General features: G+C 49.3%; 1 protein-coding gene across 4 annotated transcripts in view; it reads right to left on the minus strand.

The window, feature by feature from the left end:
- LMF1 (lipase maturation factor 1) overlaps positions 1-20,208 on the minus strand; it is a 139,978-nt gene that overhangs the window by 11,400 nt on the left and 108,370 nt on the right. For all 4 annotated transcript variants that reach the window (XM_071444891.1, XM_071444892.1, XM_071444893.1 and 1 more), the window contains 3 exons: positions 10,894-11,062; positions 6,719-6,872; positions 3,852-4,035 (listed from right to left, as the gene is read on the minus strand). In XM_071444891.1, coding sequence (XP_071300992.1) covers positions 3,852-4,035; positions 6,719-6,872; positions 10,894-11,062 — 507 coding nt within the window. The remainder of the gene's footprint in view (positions 1-3,851; positions 4,036-6,718; positions 6,873-10,893; positions 11,063-20,208) is intronic.

Genomic DNA, 20,208 nt, shown 5'->3' on the forward strand with positions numbered 1-20,208 from the left:
TCTGCAATAACCCCATGGAAACATGGAATGGTTTGGATGGGACCCCAAAGCCCATCCAGTGCCAGCCCTGCCATGGGGAGACACCTCCCACTGTCCCAGGCTGCTCCAAGCTCTGTCCAACCTGGCCTGGGACACTGCCAGGGACCCAGGGGCTCCACAGCTTCTCTGGGAATTCTATTCCAGTCCTTCCCCACCCTCACAAGGAAGAATTTTTCCCTAATTTCATCTCTTTTTTTTATTTCCTGTGAGTTTCCCAAAGCCATGTCTCCATCCCGATGTGCATGAGTCTCTAAAAGCCATCCCTCAATCCATCCCATCAGAAAATCCTTGGGAAAGCAGCTGCTCCCTGAAGGAGGCAGGAATAAAAGGCTGCATGAGAGGGCAGAGCAAGACTTTGGGAATCAGCTCCTGGATCCCACCTCTGCAGGGAAAGGCCACACCTGGCACAGCTCCTCTATCACCTCTGGCTGGGGGAAGAAAAGTCCCTTTGTTCCAGAGTGGGGTCTGGGCAGGGCCACTGGACAGGAACCACTCCCTAAGGCAAGGGCTGATCCAGGATTTATCAGGATTTACCCAGGGCACCCCAGGATATCTGCTGTGGCATTCTGGGCACTGCCCTGGCACTGCTGCTGCAGGAGCTGAGGCTGCCTGGAATTCTGCACAGGGAGACAGAGACCCAGGCAGGAGGAAACCAAACCCTCCCCGTGCACAGGAGCAGAATGGGAACCAAGGGAGCTGAGCAGGGGAAGGAAGGCAATGGAGAAGGTGAGCTGGGTGCAGGGAGCACTGAGGGCTGCTGGGGACACCCACACCTCCTCCCCCGGGCAGATTTTCCCTCTGAGCACCTTCTGGCTGCAAGGCTGAGGCAACAGGAGGCTCCAATCAAATATCTGACAAGAACACGCACCTGCCTTCTCTAGAAATGGGGTTACTTTGCCTCAGCTCTTCCAGCTCATGCATAACCTGCAGTTTCCATCACTCTGTTACCACCCAGAGCACCAGCCCTGCTGCTGGAGGCTCTCTCTGCTCTCAGGAAAGCAGCTGAAGGTTCTTTATAAATATCTTCATCTCTGGAAAACACACATTGCACCCCAGAGCATCCCAAGCTCTGCTCCACAGCAGGTTTTACATCCCCAGACTTTGGGAGCAGCTTCAAGGAATGATCCAACAAACACTGGGCTTTGAATCCAGTCTGAGGACAGCAGGATTCTGTTATTTTGGAGCAGTTATTCTTTGATAAGCACCAAGAGGGTGCCTTTGTGTGGGCCATGCAGTCCCCACACAGAATAAATACCCCTCATGTCACAATAAGGAAGGGAAAAGCCCTTCCCTTGGATTTTTCCTTTTCCACTGGTGGACAACAACCCTTTGGGACAATAAACATCCAACTTCTGTAGAATCCACAACAGCAGCAGAACTGAGCAGCTCAAAGCCCCAAAAGTATGAGCAGCATTTTGTTTTCTGGTTGTTATTGATCAGTAATGCTGAATCCAGGAACTGGAATGATTTTTGTGCCAGCCCAGCTCAGTGTTGGGCTATTCCTGAAATTCCACCATAAACCAGAAGTCAAATAATTACAGGAGGGTTGGCATCAGTAGCTGGAGCACAGATAAGCCTTTAACAATAAACCAGCATGTTTGTGCACTACACATGGAAGTGTCAAGGGGGGCAAAAGTTACTCCTAATGCTTCACCTCAATTTTGTGGCATTAAATCCCATTCTGCCATTTCAGCCTGCTCTGAGGTGCTGGCACAGGGTGCCCAGAGCAGCTGTGGCTGCCCCTGGATCCCTGGCAGTGCCCAAGGCCAGCTTGGAGGCAAAATCCCAGTGAATCCTGCAGCCAACCCAGGCTGGAAAGCTCCTGGGGGATCCCGGGCTGGTTTCTCAGGTGCTGAGGAGGTGCAAAGAGGAGCCTGTCAGGAGCAGCACAAGGGATGGGAAATCTCCTTCCCTCAAGCCCGGGGCTTTTGCAGAGCCTGTCAGAGGTGGGAATGTCAGCCCTGGAGCTGGGGCAGAGGGTGCCAGAGAACCCCAGAACTTCTGGGAACAAATTCAATCTAATGCAGAGGCTGAACTCGCTGAGCTCTATGGGCTCTGTGCACTCCCACATGGCTTTTGCACGACCCCTCTGCCTCCACAAGCTCCTCCTGGGCTTTCAGCTCCTGCTTCTCCTCCTTTCTGCTGCTCTGGGGGCACTCAAGGTGCGAACAACACCCAGGGATTTCCGTGGCTGTGCAGGACAAGCAGCAGATCTGCAGCTCCCAGTGCTCCAGCCGAGCTGTGGCCATTCCAAACGGGATTTACTGCCCTGCTTAAGCAGGTATTTACATGCCTGAGCATCCCAGCTCACTGCCCTGCCCGGGCAGCTCGCCTGCCCACTGCTCTCCACAACAGTTATCCCCATTCCCCCTGTTTTCCAAGAGTTATCCCCATTCCCACTGCTCTCCACAACAGTTATCCCCATTCCCCCTGTTTTCCAAAAGTTATCCCCATTCCCACTGATCTCCACAACAATTTTCTCTATTCCCACTGTGTTTTCCACAAGAATTATCCCCATTCCCACTTTCCAGCCTGCCACAGCAAAGAGACCTTCAACACTAATTGCTGCTAATTAGCTGCTGTGAACACACCTCGAGAGACCAACAGGTGAATGGGAACACTTGGGGGAAGCTTTCAGTGAGTTAAACACTAAAAGTAATGGATGAAACAGTAATAATAATGAAATAAACACTAATAACAGTGAATTGCACACTAATAACAGTGAACTGCACACTACAAATAATGAATTAAGCACTACAGATGATGAATTAAACAGTAATAATATTAAATCTAACAGTGAGGATGCAAAGAGGCTGAGTTATTTCCTCTTCCTCCTCCCAGGTACACCAGCACCCCTTGGCACAGCCCACACTCTGCTCTGCACAGCAGCACCTGAGTCCCATCCTTCAGCTTCAAACCTCAGATCCCTTTTAGTCAAAACCTTCAGGATATTTCTGCCCTGGGCAGAGCCTTTTTCACACCTCAGACACAACCTGAGCCTGGGGGAGCTGATTTCTCCCCAAAACACAGCCTGAGTTCAGCCCCCAGCCCCATCCACCCCCTGCACCTTTCCCTAATCCCAGGCACTGCTCCTGGCTGCACTTTGGACCTTGGCTGAGGTTTTCCTGAGGGATAAGCAGCCCTAATGCAGATTAAATGAAATTCCAGCACACACAAACCAGCGGGGTAAATATCAAACCACGGCCTGATGTCAGGGCCCAGGAATCCCAAAGGCTCCAAAATGAAAATACCACGGGGACAGCAAACCCAGGGGCTTGGAGATATTCCAGGAGAGGATGCAGGGACAAAGAGAAAAGCCTGGGGTACTCTGAGATGGGTTTTCCTCGTGCCACTGCTGAGTGTCAGTTCTGGAGAACCCAGCCCATGTCACATGGGTAAGATTTGCAGAATAAGCTAAACAAGAATTAACATTCAAGTTCCCCCCTTATTTAATTGCTGGCTGTCACCTGTTTGCTGATATCACGTGGGGACAAGATTTGGAGGGACCAATGTCCACGTGTGGGCAGGTGGGGAATGGGAGCTGCTGTCCCCAGGGGTGTCCCCAGCAGGGATTCTTGGTATTGCTAAGAAACCCTTAAAAAAAACCTTCACATCAAATTGCCAAGAGTTTCATTACAGTAGCACAGTCCTTTAGGAACACAACCTTTGTTCTTGGTTTTTTTTTTTTTTTTTTTTAAACATAATTAACTCAGCCACTGCTTCCAACATTCCCCTGTGATCCCAACACGTAGTAAATCCATGTAATTGCTTTTTCCTGGTCAAGGAAGGCCCAGGCTTCCAGAGGCACCTACCTGGAAGGCAGCGAACCACATGAGCCAGTCGAGGCGGTAGTGGTAGGGGGAGATGAGGCACGGCCTCCTCCTCAAGTCCCCAGGCTTGCACTTGAACTCAAACTCCTCCCAGACTGCTGTGGGGTCATTGGGATCCAGGCTGGACGTTCCCTGAAGGATCACTTCTGTCCTCTCCTTGGTGATGCTGGGGGGTGCAGCAGGATGTTGTTATTGGGCTCAGATAATGGAAAATCATAAATCACAGAAAGGTTTGGGTGGGGAAAGCCCATCCAGTCCAACCCCAACACCTTCCACTGTCCCAGGGTGCTCCAAGCCCTGTCCAGCCTGGCCTTGGGCACTGCCAGGGATGGGAATCTCTGGGAATCTGTGCCAGGAAGGAAGGAGAAGGATTTCTCCCCATATCTCAGCTGAAAGCTCTGGTTCATGAGAGCCCATATGGAACACGAGTCACTGGCCTGGAGGCACAGTTGGATCCAGAGGTTCTCTGGGTCCTGGGACCTTCCCCTCTCCAGCAGCAAAGTGAAATTCCATCCTCTTCCTTTTACCAGCTGCAGCTGCTCCAGCCCCAGGGCCAGCTGGGATCCATCAGGATGATCCTACAGGACAGGTGGGGCTGTGGTTCTGGACCAGAGCAGCTCATGAGCACTGCCCTGTGCCTCAGCTGCAATCCCAGCACGGAGCAGTGGGAATGGCAAACTGCAGGGAATGGCCATGGAAACACCACCCTGGAGTCCTGGCTGAGCTGCCAGAGACACCCACCAGCCCCAGGAGCTGCTTCCCATGCTGAACACAGAAACCTGTCTGGAAAAGCTCTGCCAGAGACACCCACCTGCCCCAGGAGCTGCTCCCATACTGAACACAGAAACCTGCCTGGAAAAGCTCTGCCAGAGACACCCATCTGCCCAGGAGCTGCTTTCCATGCTGAACACAGACACCTGCCTGGAAAAACTCTGCCAGAGACACCCACCAGCCCCAGGAGCTGCTTCCATACTGAACACAGAAACCTGCCTGGAAAAACTCTACCAGAGACACCCACCTGCCCCAGGAGCTGCTTCCCATGCTGAACACAGAAACCTGCCTGGAAAAACTCTACCAGAGACACCCACCTGCCCCAGGAGCTGCTTCCATACTGAACAAAGAAACCTGCCTGGAAAAGCTCTGCCAGAGACACCCACCAGCCCCAGGAGCTGCTTCCCATACTGAACACAGAGCCACAGAAACCTGCCTGGCAAAGCTCTGCAGCTGCAACACCCTCTGGATTTTTTTCTACTTTGATTTTGCCTCCTCCAGCACAAGAAACTGAAAATTTGGGAGCACATAACCTCCACCTTCCGCCCTGATGGCTCCCAGGGAGAGATGCTCCCAACCTAAGGAATGCTGAGCATCTCCTCTTATAATTGTTGCCTCCATTGAGGAGATCTGTGGATTCTCCAGCCAAGTTCCATTTTATCCCCTGGGCTGAGCTCTGAGCCATGGCCAGCTGCCCAAGGCTCAGGAACACCCTGTAAATCAGGGACACCAAATTACCAATAAAAGCCTGCTCCTACTGTGTGATCCCAAACCTGTCAGCTTTCACATCATCCCAGATTCATTATAAGCTGCAATCCTCTTTTTATTGGTTTACATAGGCTGGAATTACCAACATATTCCAGCAGCATTTCAGCACATGCTCTGTAGGGCCTGGTAACTGCTGAAACAGAAACCAAGGGCTGGAGAAGAAAAAGGACAACAGCCCAAAGAAAACAATCTCCTGGAGCTTCACCACTCCAGCCTTCAAAGAGCTTCAGGGCTTATTTCTCTCTCTCTAAAAAAAGAGGAAATTTTGGCATTTTCCACAAGTGTTGATGTTTTTAATATTTTTCTCGGGTTTTTTTCTGTCCACAGAAATTTCTGCTATTTGAAAAACTGAGGAAAAATGATATTAATTTGATGTGTCCTCAGCATCTCCACTGCTTGTGGTAGGACTCGTTCCTCCCCTTCACTGGGGAGGCCAGACCTTTAACAGCCAAACTGCTTGACCTTCTGCAAAATATACTTATATTTATATTTATATTTATATTTATATTTATATTTATATTTATATTTTATTTATATCTATATATTACTTTTATTTATATTTATAAATTTATATATAATTTACATTTAATTCTATATTTATATTTATATTTATATTTATATTTATATTTATATTTATTTAATTTCCCAAGCTAATCACTGGAAAAATCTGCTACCAAGAGCTGCTGTGGATGTTTTCAGGAGGGAGAGCAAAGGGGTGCAGGGGAAGAGAAGCTCACCAGAAATAAAGAGGGCTGGAGATGGTGAAGATATCCTGGATGAACTCTCCTATAGATATTTTCATCCTGCTCCTATGGATATTTTCATCCTGCTCTTACATTTGCTATGTCGATGGAATGAGCTGACTCATAGACAGCTCAGAGAAAATAAATTCAGTGGGAAAGAAACCTGCTCCTTTTCTCCTTATTTCTCATGAACAGGTAATCCATACATTGGAATTTAGTGGGAAAGGAACCTGCTCCTTTTCTCCTTATTTCTCATAAACAGGTAATCCATACATTGGAATTTAGTGGGAAAGGAACCTGCTCCTTTTCTCCTTATTTCTCATAAAGAGGTAATCCATACATTGGAATTTAGTAGGAAAGGAACCTGCTCCTTTTCTCCATCTCTCTCATAAATAGATCTATCATACACTGTATTTCACAGGGAAAGAGACCTGCTCCTTTTCTCCATCTCTTTGATATTCCAGGCCTGCTGGAAGGATTTCTCTTCAGGCTGAAGGCACACAGCAGCTCTGGCTCTGGAATACCCTGGAGGGAGCTCTGGGACGTGCCAGAAAGGCCCAAAGGTACCTCCCAAAGGCTCCGTAGGTGTTGACAATCCTGAGGGAGTTGAAGGAGGTGTTCATGACCTGTCTGGAGCTGAGCAGGTTCAGCACCACCGGGATGCTCAGGTAGGTGATGAGGAGGCCCAAGGAGATGTTCAGCACTCTGCGGACACAGGAGCCTGTGGGGGACACCAAACCAGAGCACACGGAGGTGATTTCACTGCTCTGCTCCCACCTCCATCCCCATTCCCATCCCCATCCCATTCCTGCTGAGTCTTTGCTTCTTTTTGCCAGGGTTGGGATTAAATGCACAAGTCAGTGTTTCTTGTTGGGACTCAGATGTTTGTGAGTTCTTATCCATGTTACAGTCTCACAAACCCTGAGTTCTGCAGCACTTCACTCTGACAAACTAAAAATGGGGCCCCATCTCTCTCTCTACAAGGTCTTTTAAGGATAAACTGTCCAGTTAAGAAAGGACACCTCAATTATTTTCACTTTCAACCCAATAACCAACCACTCATGGCCTGCAATGGGGACTTTTTATCCAATGACACAAAACCACCCAAACCCATGGAGAAGAAGGTGAAGAAGCAGGACCAGCCTCTGCCCTAAAACCTCCATCTGGCTTTAGATATATTACTATATTCTAAACCCTTAAACTCTTGAGTTTTCCACCCTGTGATATCACACACTTCTATTCAAACTCCACGCCCACAATCTCAGTTCTGTCATTCCATTTTGGAAGCTTCTCCACGGCCTCAGGTCAATGCAGTGTTCTCCTGGGGGTCAGTGCCTGGCAGCACAGAAAGGCTGAAATTCTCAGCAGCCAGGGTTCCAGCACATCCCCATTCCCAATTTCCCCATCCCCATTCCCATTCCCATCCCCACTCGCATTCCCCATTCCCATTCCCATCCCCATCCCTATTTCCCATTCCCATCCCCATTCCCATTCCCCATCCCAATATTCCCATCCCAATATTCCCATCCCCATTCCCCATCCCCATTCCCATCCCCATTCCCAATTTCCCCATCCCCATTCCCATCCCCACTCCCAATTTCCCCATCCCCATTCCCCATCCCCATTCCCAGTTTCCCCATCCCCATTCCCCATTCCCAGTTTCCCCATTCCCAATTTCCCCATCCCCATTCCCACCCTGCCCTTGCCACAGGCCTCTATCTCTGCTGGCATCTCCCTTTCTCTAAACAGTCTGAGCAAGGGCTAAAAGGAAAAATGTCTAAAATGTGACATCAATCATGGCTTTAATACAGGGGAAAAACCACAGCTGGCACCTGCACCTTGCTGGGGATCAGCCTCCTGCTCTGGGAGCCTCCTCCTGCTGCTGCCCCGAGCTCTCCCCACCCTCAGGGCTTTTCCTTCTGCAAAATCCCAATTCCCAGAGCTCCTGGAGGAGATGAGTGTTGCTGTGCCAGCATCTGGGATGGGGTTTGCAGCAGCAGCAGCACCAGGGGCTGGGCTGGATCCCAGGCCACAATCAGACAAATAAGCAGAGGTGACCCCTGAGGGGCTCCTTCCCTCATGGCCCTTTTCAATTTATTTAACATTAACAGCCAAGGGATCAGATTCAAAGCAATGGCGTGGAGCTTTCCCCTTATCTCTGCAGGAGAGGGATGTTTATTTGAACCTCTCTCAGAAGCTATTAATAATTGTTTAGTCTGAGAACATTTCTGGAGAACTGTTTGAATCGGGCCTTCCCTCACCCCCTGTGCGGCTGGGTATGAGGCTTTGGGGCATTTTTTGGGGATTTTTTAGATGGGTTGAACTTCTTTCCCTGTAATTCAAGAGCAGGTACAGGCACAGAGCCTCCCCTGGCTCCTCAGCACTCCATGGCCATGCAGGGCCTGCTCATCCTTCAGCAGGAGGGATTCTCCTCCTGTCTCCAGGCCCTTGGGGTCACAGCCCCTCAATCAGAGAGAAAAAGGGGTTAATTCAGGGGAAAAAATAACCTAGATGGAGCAAAAAGTGGGGATAGGCACCAGTGGGATCTGGATGGGAAGTGGAGACCTCAGTAGGAATCAAACACTTCAAGGATTGGCCGCAGAAAATCAGGATATGGCTGGGGGCTCTCCTGTCTTCTGCTCTGGCGCCCAGGACTGAGGGTTCCCCTGAGCCTCTTGGCACCCATCAGCACCAGCTCAACAGCCCCAGCTTCCTGAGCAGAGAAAACACTCAGGAATTCCAATTCCCACAATATTACAGACACCCCACCCCTCCTGAGGGATGGACATTCCCCCTGCTCGGACACCCTGGCTCAGCCAGCCTTTCTGGAGAACATCACAGAAAAGGTGCAAGTTCCTCCAAACAGGATCTGCCTCCCCCTCACAGTGACTCCCTTTGGCTTCTCCTCCCAAAAACAAGGTGCAGCCTCAGTGTTGTTTGGGGTTGGAGGCATAAATGGAGTTGGGAGGAAAGTTTGAGACTTTCACAGCCTCTAAAGCAAAGCTCCAGGAGGGGAAAAGCTGATAAAGATTTCTTCCAGCAAAATATGTGAAATAAAAGGCAAAATTTAACGAAGCTGCGTTGCTGGACCTCCCATTTTTGGTTAATGAGCTGCTTCTTGGTAGAAAAGACTGGAGACAGATGCTGCCTCTTGTTGACATTTTTCCTTCCTCTGACAGATGTTTGGGATATTTAACCCCAGCAGCTGTGATTGTTGTTGATATTACAGGCAATTTGTTGCTTATATGCGGTTTATAAAAATGCTGCACACACCACTCTCCATCTGTTCCGCAGCCTCATGAGAAACATCCCAGTGCTGCTTCTCCTGGATCAGGGCAGCTTGGAAAGCGCCTCTGGAAGGGGAAATCAGCCACCTCGAGCCCTTTTTTCCAGCTACAACCCCCCCTGTATTTGTTTTTTCACATCCATGGGATGAGCAGGAGCTCTCCTCCTCCCTGGTTTGGGGAATTCTCTCCCCACCACGATGGTGGCCATGCTACCAGTGGTGGCCACCAGCAGCTGCTCCTTCCACCATCCCAGGCTGCTCCAAGCCCTGTCCAGCCTGGCCTTGGGCACCTCCAGGGATGCAGGGGCAGCCACAGCTGCTCTGGGAACCTGTGCCAGGGCCTGCCCACCCTCCCAGCCAGGAATTCCTGATTCCCAATATCCCACCCAGCCCTGTCAGTCTGAAGCCATTCCCTGTGTCCTGTCTCTCCATCCTTTGTCCTAAGTCTCTCTCCATCTCTCCTGATGCCCCTTTAGGAACTGGAAGGGGCTCTAAGTTCTCTCTGGAACCTTCTCTTTAGCATGCCTTGAAGGAGAGCAAGTGAGGAGAGCAAATGTGAGAACCCAGCTTCTCACCCCACCTCAAGTCCCACTGGGTGCTTTATCCTTGACTTTAAACAGTCAAAAAAAAAATTAAAAATAAATAAGTTAAATCATGAAACTCCACATTCTTATTTTGAGTTTGAGTCACTGGAGGCAGAGCAAGGACTGACTTGAGAGCTGCAGCTGCCTGGACTTGCTGTGACATTGATCCTGCAGAGGACATGTCCCAGAAACAATGTCCCCATGGCAATGTCCCTGTGACAATGTCCCCACAGACCCTCGCCTGTCACCATCATATTTTCTGAAAAATCCCTTCACCAGGATTTCGTCTCATGAGAAGCCTCAGAGAAAAATGAAAACAATAATTATCTGATTTGCTTCTCCTGTGTTTTGCTGCTTTGGAATGGGTTTGGAGATTGTTTACTAACTGACCATTGTTTTATTGGTTTGATGTGAATTGTTTTGACTTAATGGCCAATCACAGTCCAACTGTGTCGAGGCTCGGGAAAGAGTAATGAGTTTTTCATTATTATCTTTTCAGCCTTCTGTCTGTATCCTTTCTGTATTCTTGAGTGTAGTTTAGTATAGTTTTAGTATAGTATTCTATAATATTCTGTAATATAATATTCTATAATATAATATTCTAGAATATAATATTCTATAATGTGGTATGATAATATAATATAATATAATATAATATAATATAATAATAAATTACCCTTCTAAGAACATGGAATCAGATTCATCATTCCTTCCTGCCACCGACAATACCACGATCACCAACCACCCACCAGCCTCGCATCACCAGGTCCAGGCCCCCTGCACCCAGAGCAGCAGAGCTTTGCTTTGAAGACAAGACCTTTGTGGCCAAGCACACCAAAATCCCCCCTTTTTCCCTCTCTGGGGTGACTCACCCAGGGAAGGGCTCTGTCCCCGCGTCCCCGGGCGCTGCAGCCGCGCCGCTCGCTCCCGCAGCCGCGAGCCCAAGAGCAGCCCCAGGCTGGCGTCGTCAAAGCAGGCCAGGCTGGGCACCATGGTCAGCCAGTTCAGGAAACTCAGGTTCCCACTGATGATCAGGAGCACCTGGATGGGGAACAAGGAGGCAGAGAGTGTTGGGTGTCCTGGAATGTCAGCCCAGACACGCGCTGGGGGATTGGAGTGTCCCAATGAGGACATTCGGGGATGGCAAAGCCGTCCTGGAGCCCAGCCCACATGGGATCAAAGGTGAGCTCTGCCTGGGCTTCCAGCAGCAGGGATCAGGCATAGAGTGACTCCATTTCCAAAGTGACTCCATTTCCGAAGTGACTTGATTCCAAAGTGACTTGATTTCCAGTGCCTTGATTTCCACAGTGACTCGATTTCCAGTGCCTTGATTTCCACAGTGACTCGATTTCCAGTGACTTGATTTCCATAGTGGCTTGATTTCCAGTGCCTTGATTTCCACAGTGACTCGATTTCCACAGTGATTCGATTTCCACAGTGACTTGATTTCCAAAGTGACTCAATTTCCAGTACCTTGATTTCCAGTGCCTTGATTTCCAAAGGGACTCGATTTCCCATGGGAATAACCCACATCCTGCTTATTCCAAGGGATCCATGACAGCAACGCTCCTGAAACCCTTCAGGAGGAAACCTTGGAACTTCTAATTAAAGAGCAGCATTAAATATAGATGTGTGCATTTTAAGAGGCATTATTTTGTTTTAATTTTAGCTTTTATTGGCTGTTTAGGAGAATATCTTGCATGTGGTCTCCCAAAATACCACTCCACAGTGCAAACATCAAGAACACAGGGACAATTTCAGCCTGAGGACTTTCAGCCACTGTTCTGTTGAAAAAAATCCATGTTTTCTCATTAAAAATGACAACAAATAAATGCTAAGAACGTGTGATTTCATACTTTATATGATTGGCACCATGGTTTCTGACATGGTATTTTGCAAGTTACAAGTTTAAAAACCCCAGCAGGACTCTTCAGAAAGTCACAGATTGTTAAAAAAAGGAGAGCTCTGACCAATCACAGCAAGGAACAAAAATCCTAACTATTATTTAGTTAAAAAAATAATAATTTATGCTGAGTTGGATAATTATGAGGGGGAAAAAAAGTGATTTCTATCTGAATTCCAGACACATGTTGGGTCCTGGAGGGGAACATGTTACAGTTGAGGTTTGGAGCTTGCTCTGTGACCTGAATGTGATTTAGCTCGATGCATATTAATCAGCCTGGCTCCATTATCACACCTCTCACTCTGCTGCTGTTCCGAGGTGATTTTGCCTCATGCAGTTGCAGTTGGGTTAAGAAAATCCTTCTGTGCTTTGCCACTTCTGGTTCCCAGCTCTGCAGGAGCCCCTGGGTGGTCCACAGGAGGGTTTTTTTTCAGGAGTGATTCACCTCTCTTTATTGCTTGGAAGTCAGGAGCAGGAGCTCTTATTTCCAGCAGCCCTGAAAAATCAGGGGATTCAAAAATAACACGAGTTTGGCGTTCTCTGGGCTGGGGTGGAACTGCGGAGCCGACACGTTTTTAATTTCAGTGCTTCTGGCTGAGGCTCGGAGCTCACACCAGCTCCTGCTCACCCAGGGCTGATGGAACCATGGACCCCTTGGATCTGCAAGGACAAACCTGAAAGGAATTCCTGCTGCAAAGCCAAAAAAATGGGATTTGTCAAACGTGCTGAGGGGTGACGTCCCAGCAAGCGGCCTTGTGGCCATCGAGAGTGAGTTTTATGTTATTTCATCACCATCATCATCATCATCATGGAATGGTTTGGGTGGGAAGGGACCTTACACTCCTCCAGTTCCACCCCCAACACCTTCCACTATCCCAGGGTGCTCCAAGCCCTGTCCAGCCTGGCCTTGGGCACTGCCAGGGATGCAGGGGCAGCCCCAGCTGCTCTGGGCACCTGTGCCACCCTCACAGGGAACAATTTCTTCCCAATATCCCACCAGCCCTGATCTCTGTTAATGTGAAGCCATTCCCTGTGTCCTGTCCCTGCATCCCACGTCCCCAGTTCCTCTGCAGCTCTCCTGGAGCCTCTTCAGGCCCTGGCAGGGGCTCTGAGCTCTCCCTGGAGCTTCTCCTCTCCAGGTGAGCCCCCCCAGCTCTCCCAGCCTGGCTCCAGCCCTCAGAGCATCCCTGTGGCCTCCTCTGGATTTGCTGCAGCAGCTCCATATCCTCATGCTGGTGGCAGTGCTCCAGGTGAGAGGCACCAGAGCAGAGCAGAGGGATGGACGTGTCCATGGCACCAAGGGTGAAGCTGAGCCCTGGTGTCTCACAGGATCCCACAGGAGCAGCATCTCCCAGGATTTAGGGATCCACTGCCATCCAAACCTCAGCAGGCAGCAGATATTTCTCCTCAAATCCTGCCTTTCCTCTGCAGTTTCCATGTGCTGCTCCCCCAGAGCAGAACTGTGCTGGCTCCAGCTGGGATGTTCAGTTTAGGATGGATTCCCCAGGGCAGATCCCTGCTGGAAGAGCACAGGGAGCTCCCCTGATCCTTCATCAGCTGCACGAGGAGGGAGAATTCATCCACATTTCCCCCAGCAATCCCAGCCTTTGGCTCACATCATCACCTGGACTTTTCCATGCTCCAACCACCACCAAAACCCAGCTGGATCTCCAGACCTCCATCCTCATCCATCCTCATCCTTGATTTGTGCTCCCGGAGCGTCCTTCCCTTGCTGGACAATATTGAAACTCCCAATTACACCAACCAGATGGGATCAACCCCTGTGGTGATTGGGAGAAATTTTTTATTAAAGCCCAGTATTAATCATGGTAATTGGGGAGGAACTTTGAGGTTATAAAACTACAGCATGTCTAATGAGCGAGCTCCTTCTAGGAGGAACTGAGGGTTTTAATCTAATAATGTCACTTTTATGGATTATGACTGGAGTTTTATGAAGTGTGATATGAAATACAGTGGATTCATGGCTCTCGCTGGATTAATTTGGAAAAGTAGTTTTCCTGGTTCTAGGCCCAAAACCAATTATTGCTCCCATTTCTGTCCCCTGCCCCGTTACCAAACCCCTCTGTCAGAAAATGGGCACCTCCAGCCGTAACTTTTTTACAGGTTGGGCTTCTTTGTTTGGCTGGGGTTTGGGTTTTGGGGTTTTTTTTTTTCCAAATCCCAGATTGTTACAAACATCCAGTAGGCAGAGGAAGCTCAAATTCCATGGCACAGGCTGGATATTTGTCCAGGAGGGACAAAAACAAGCTGGAAACTCTTAAACACAGGTGAGGGCCACCTGGAGCTTGTCCACAGTGTGGGGACAGGATCACCTCACTGAGGCTCCCTGATACGGAGCCATTGGCACAGAAAAGCCAAAATTGGGATGTGTGGAAGGATTATAAATCATTTCAAGGGAAAAAGGAAACCTCAAGAACCATCCAGTCCTTCCTGCTGCCCCAAAGTAGAGTCTAAAAGTCAAAGTAGAGTCTCTACCTGCACTGGAGTGTATTTGTTAAACTGCTCCTAGAAAAATACTCATATTTGTAGTTTTCCTCAAAAAATTTATCATAGGCACAGACAAAAATATTCCCATGTAGGGAGGTACAGACTGCACCTGAAAAAAAACTGTCCCTGGATGTTTTTTAAGTTTTTAAGGAGCTGAGGGATGCAACACCTCTGGAACAGCCAGGGCACATCCATGGCAAAGACCAACCCTGTGGGAAACCATGTGGATGGCAAGAGGGGCTGGGGGATTGTCCCTGAGACCCCCCTGGGGTGGGTGTTCTTTGGAATCATGGAATTATTGAGGTTGGAATCATGGAATCACTGAGGTTGGAATCATGGAATCACTGAGATTGGAACCATGGAATCATTGAGGTTGGAATAATAGAATTATTGACGTTGGTATCATGGAATCATTGAGATTGGAATCACAGAATTATTGAGGTTGGAATCATGGAATCACTGAGGTTGGAATAATGGAATCATGAGGCTGAATAATGGAATCACTGAGATTGGAATAATGGAATCATTGAGATTGGAATCATAGAATTATTGAGGTTGGAACCATGGAATCATTGAGATTGGAATAATGGAATCATTGAGATTGGAATCACAGAATTATTGAGGTTGGAATCATGGAATCATTGAGATTGGAATCACAGAATTATTGAGGCTGGAAACATGGAATCATTGAGGTTGGAATCACAGAATTATTGAGGCTGAATCATGGAATCACTGAGGTTGGAATCATGGAATCACTGATTCTTGGACCATCGAGTTCAACCGTTCCCCCACCACAGCCAAGGCCACCAATGATCCCAAGTGTCCCCAGGTGCCACATCCACATGGCATTGAAATCCCTCCAGGCATGGGGGTTCCACCCTGGACAGCCCTTTCCATGAAGGAATTCCTCCCTGATTTCCAAACCCAAACACAAAGCTGAGGGTCACTTACTCCGGTGGCAAAATGAGGGCAGCCAGGATGAGGAATCCCACCCCAGGCATTCCCAGCACCTTGGTCCTTCCCAAAAGGCTCCAGGCATGCAGGTTTTGGAGGGTGGGAGCAGCCCTCAGCTCCTTTCCCACCAGCTGCAGCAGGAGCCAGGCATGGCAAGGAGCAGCTCCGGACTTGGTGGAACCACAAACACCATTTTCATTTGCCATTTGTGCCTCAGAGCCAGGATTATCCCCTTATACCAACACACAGGAAAAGAAGGATTCGGGAAAAGCATTTTCCAGGCCTGTAGAAGTAATGCTGGTTTGAGGTTTAATTACAGCCTGGAATGGGCTGTCAATAGGCACCAATCAATAACTCAGTTACACAGAACTCCCCTGTAATTAATGCTGGATGGTTATTGAGTGATCAGTAATAAAGTGGAACACCACCAAGAGTAGAAAGCGAAAGCCTTTCCCAGAATATCCTCCTCCCTACTAATTAGGACATTTTTAGGAGATATGTGGGTTCAAAATTCCCTCTACGAGAAATGATGTGAATTAAACCCTGCTCTCAAATCCTGGATCAGCCCAAAGTCACATGGAACTGTTTATATTCCTTGATTGAAGGAATGCTAAAACACTTCTGGCAAAAATGCTTCTATTCCCTTTCACCATCCAGGCACTGCAGGCTCCTTTGAAAATCATTTTTTCTGCAATATTTAGAGGTATTTAACAATTGGCAAAGTCAGAGCAAACCCAATTTTTTGGGAAGGAGAGAAGGAGAACACATCAGAAAAAATCTATTCTGATAGTGAACATCTTCTCTAGTCCAGGTCTTGGTAAAATTTGGATGAAATTGGTATTAAAGAGAGAGTATGGGGAAAACAATGTTCTTGGAAATAAATATTGATGGCAATGCTGAGCATGGCCAATGTCAGACAGCCCTGGCACAGGGAAACGGGATCTGTGTCACAATCCCCTTCCAAAAGAATTCAAATCCAAGGTTTTGGTTTCACCAATGCACAAATGGAGACATCTGCAACAGCTGGATTGGGACTCTCTGCTCCCCAGATTCAAGCCCAGCACAGATTCAAACCCATCTCTGCCTTTTCAAGCTAAGAGGAAAGGACGTGACCACATCCGCAGGCCCAGGGAACACGCAAGGAAAAAGTCAAGGATGTCACATCTGATCAGCCTGACACCGGCCTGGAAAGCACTGGTGGCTTCCCTGATTTGGATCTTACTCCAGCTCCTTTCCTTGCCTCGTTAAATCCATAATTTTGGGTAACTTTAAGCTCTCAGCAACATCTGCAGTGAAATATTTAACTTGGGTTGGCTACTCGGTGTCACTGGAAGCCAAGGCTGGGTGAGTTTCCAACTCTGGGATGACCTGGATTTTTCCAGCAAACCAAGAGCACATTTTGGGGGGGAACACACGGAGCTGATCCCTGGTCCCTGAGCCCGTGGGCTCCTGAGAGCCCAGCAGAAATGGGAAACAGTTGTGGCTGAAAACACCCCAGGAAAACCCAGCCCAGTGCTGTGTTTGGGGCTGGGCAGCATTTGATTTTAATAAAGCCAGGCTGCAAAAGCCTGGAGGATAAAAAAAGTGAAGGACTGGATGTAAAAAATTTATGGAAATGCTAAAAAAAAAAAAAGAGGAGAAATGTGAAGGAAGGGCAGAATAGCCACCGTGCCTTGGCATCTCCATCAGTGCCTCTGCAGCAAGGCTCTGTCCCAAATCCTTCCCTCAGCTCTGCTGGAAAATGGCTTCAAACTGGGATAAATATGGAATCAAGGAGTATCCTGAGTTAGGGGAGGCCCACAAGGATCACTGAGGTCCGTGGTGAGGATCTGCCACAGGGTGCCCAGAGCAGCTGTGGCTGCTCCATCCCTGGCAGTGCCCAAGGCCAGGCTGGAAGGGGCTTGGAGCAGCCTGGGAGAGGGGAGATGTCCCTGCCCATGGCAGGGGTTGGTCACTGAGGTCCCTTCCAGCCCAAACCATTCCAGGATTCTGGGATTCTAAGCCCAGCTCCTGGTTGTAACCATGCAGCTCACTGAAAGATTTAAATTTTATTAAATTTTGTTACATTTTCTGAGGTCAAAAGAAGAAAAAGCAGGAAAAATAAGCATTTTCCCATTTTCCTTCCATCCCAGATGGCAGCTTAGCAATCCCTGAGCTGTCAGAGGTGGGGACTAAATAAATAGCAAATGAAATGTACCCTGGGCAAAACCAGAGATGCTTAAGAAAACACAAAATGTGTTTAAAATCACATTTTTATGCTGCCATCTGCAGCAGTTTCTTTTCAGCCTTACTCATAATTCCAATTACAATGGGAGCGAGGTGTAAATGATGAAATAATTTTTTAAAAAATAGTTTTTTTCAGCTCTTTCCTTCCCTGAGCAGTTGGTTCCATGTGGGACAAACTGATGCTGGGATGGAGGCAGGGAAGATCATGAGAGATGGGGATACTCGTTGCTCCAGCCCTGCTGGGGGTGGCTTTTATTTTATTTATATGGATTTATTTACTTGTAGGGATCTGAAAGAAACCTCCAATACAGGGATTGATGGAGTCTGTTCAGCCCCAGATAGGAACAGAAGGCAAAAGAAGCCCAAATCCTGCTTTTAGCTTTGCAGAGGAAGACAAGGTGCTGCAAAGGGATGGGATTCAATAAACCTGGAGCCATTTATGAGCCTGCTGCCTGCACTGATGGCAAAGGAGGATTTCAGGGCTGCCTGAGGAGCCTGGCTCCTCGTGGGAGCTCTGAAGACCCCAGCCACGAGGGGATGAGGGCAGTGGGTATTTCCTGGTAGCCTCATCCTGCTTTTCCCAGCCCGGATTTGGCCCATCACACGAGCTGTGGATCCCTGAGGATGCCGAGGAGGAAGCAGAAAATGCCACCCACTTGCAAGGTCACAGCTGCAAGATCCCTGCTCAGGCTGCTGCACTGATGGCTTACATATGAGAGGAACCTTTGGAAGAGGAATGAAAACATCCCAGGCTGGAAATTCCAGGCAGGGCTGTCACCAGAGGGGGAACGCTGCCCTGCAAACACCCAGGGGCTGCTGGGCTGCCCTCAGGGAGAGCTGCTCCCCTGGAATCCTGCTGGCCAGGGCTCGAGGCTCTGCAGCTCCAAGGAATCTGCAGCAGAGGATGAAATGCAGCTGCCTGTCTGTGAGGAAGTTCCTGCTCCCCACAGTGACTCATCCCACAAAGCCCAAGGGCATCCATGCACATCAGCCACGGGGCTCGCTTTCAAGGGTTACTCATTATTCACCCACAAACTGGGTTTGTCAACAGAGGGGAAGAGCAGAAATCCATCATTGCCTCATCCTGTGAGTCCAACAGCCTCATGCAGCAGCGGGGATAAGGAGCCAGGTGCCAGAGTGACACTGGGACAGAGATGGGAATGAGACACCAGTGCCAGGCACTGCCTGGTGCTGCTGGAGGAGAACTGGAAAGGGATTGATAAGAAGGGGCAAGGATCTGAATGCTCCCAGGCTGCTGAGCTGGGAAAAGAGGCAGAAAAATGGGGGGGGAAAAATGCAGGGAGGTGGGAAAAGATGCAAAGAACTGAGGAAAAAAAAAATGCAGGGAGCTGGGAAAAGATGTAAAGAACTGAGGAAAAAAAATGCAGGGAGCTGAGAAAAGATGCAAAGAACAGGGGGAAAAAATGAAGGGAGCTGAGAAAAGATGTAAAGAACTGAGGGGAAAAAATGCAGGGAGCTGGGAAAAATGAGGGGAGCCAGGAAAAGATGCAGGGATCTGTGAAAAGATGCAGAAATCTTGGCTGCTCCAGTTTTCCTGCAGCATCCCCACAGTGCTCAGAGCTTTGGCAGTGTGTGCACAGCCAGTGCCAGGTCAGGACATGGATCAGGAGCAGGCAGGGGCACCTGGAGAGGTGAGAGTGGATCTGCCCAGGTGTCCTGGATGGATTCTGCAGGGGGAATCTGCTCAGCAGCCCTGGAAGGTCCTGTTGGGTGGGCATCTCCATCCTGGACCTTCAGGCCATGGACTTGTTAGGGAGAGTTTCTGTCTGGCTTTGGAGCTTAATTCCTCCTGACAGTGAGGGAGGTTTCTGCAAACCAAACTGTCTGGGAGCCAGTGCCAAAGCCAGGGCTGGGGCCAGTGTGGGCTGGGAGCAGCAATGCCAGAGCTGCAGAATTCCCTACTGGAGCAGAGGCTGTGCCACGAGGCATTCCTGTCCCACTCGGAGCTGTGAGCAGGGAGGGAAGGGAATGGAGCAGCAAACGACAGCTCTGGGCAGGATTCACAGGGGGAGCCCAGGGAGGTGTCCCCAGCCCTCCCAGTGTGGTCACTGCTGCTCCTCTCTGGTGTCTTGTGGTGGCAGCGCCGCTGTCACCGTGCTGGAGGAGCTGGTGACATCGGGCACTGTCACCAGGGACACCCGTGGGGACAGCCCAAGGGACAAAGGGGACTGGCAGGGGTCCAGTGAGAGCCTCTGGAATACAAGCAGAGGCGTCTCCTGGTCCTGAAGACCTTCCTGTCCTGGACAGGGAATGGTCTGGGAGCGTTGATGAGGGAATTGTGACACTGGCACTTCTCCAGGGCAGGATCACCACAGGCTTTACAACTCAGGATGGCAGGAGAGGGACAAGAAGAGCAGCAGAGTGACACAGAGATGGGAGCAGAGCCACCTGAGCCCCACCCAGCCACTCATCTGCAGGCACCTCACCTCTGGGACATGGTGAACCCTGGTTTGGGACACATCCCACCCCTCCTGAGCTGACCCAGTGACAGAAACCCCTCCACATCCCTAGACACAGTCACTGCTCCCAGCTTGCCCACATTTGCAATGAAAGTACAATTTGCAATAAAAGTACA

This window comes from Agelaius tricolor, unplaced genomic scaffold, assembly GCF_023055355.1.
Source record: "Agelaius tricolor isolate 1412-34295 unplaced genomic scaffold, bAgeTri1.0.p SCAF_19, whole genome shotgun sequence".
In the NCBI taxonomy this organism is placed as follows: Eukaryota; Metazoa; Chordata; class Aves; order Passeriformes; family Icteridae; genus Agelaius; species Agelaius tricolor.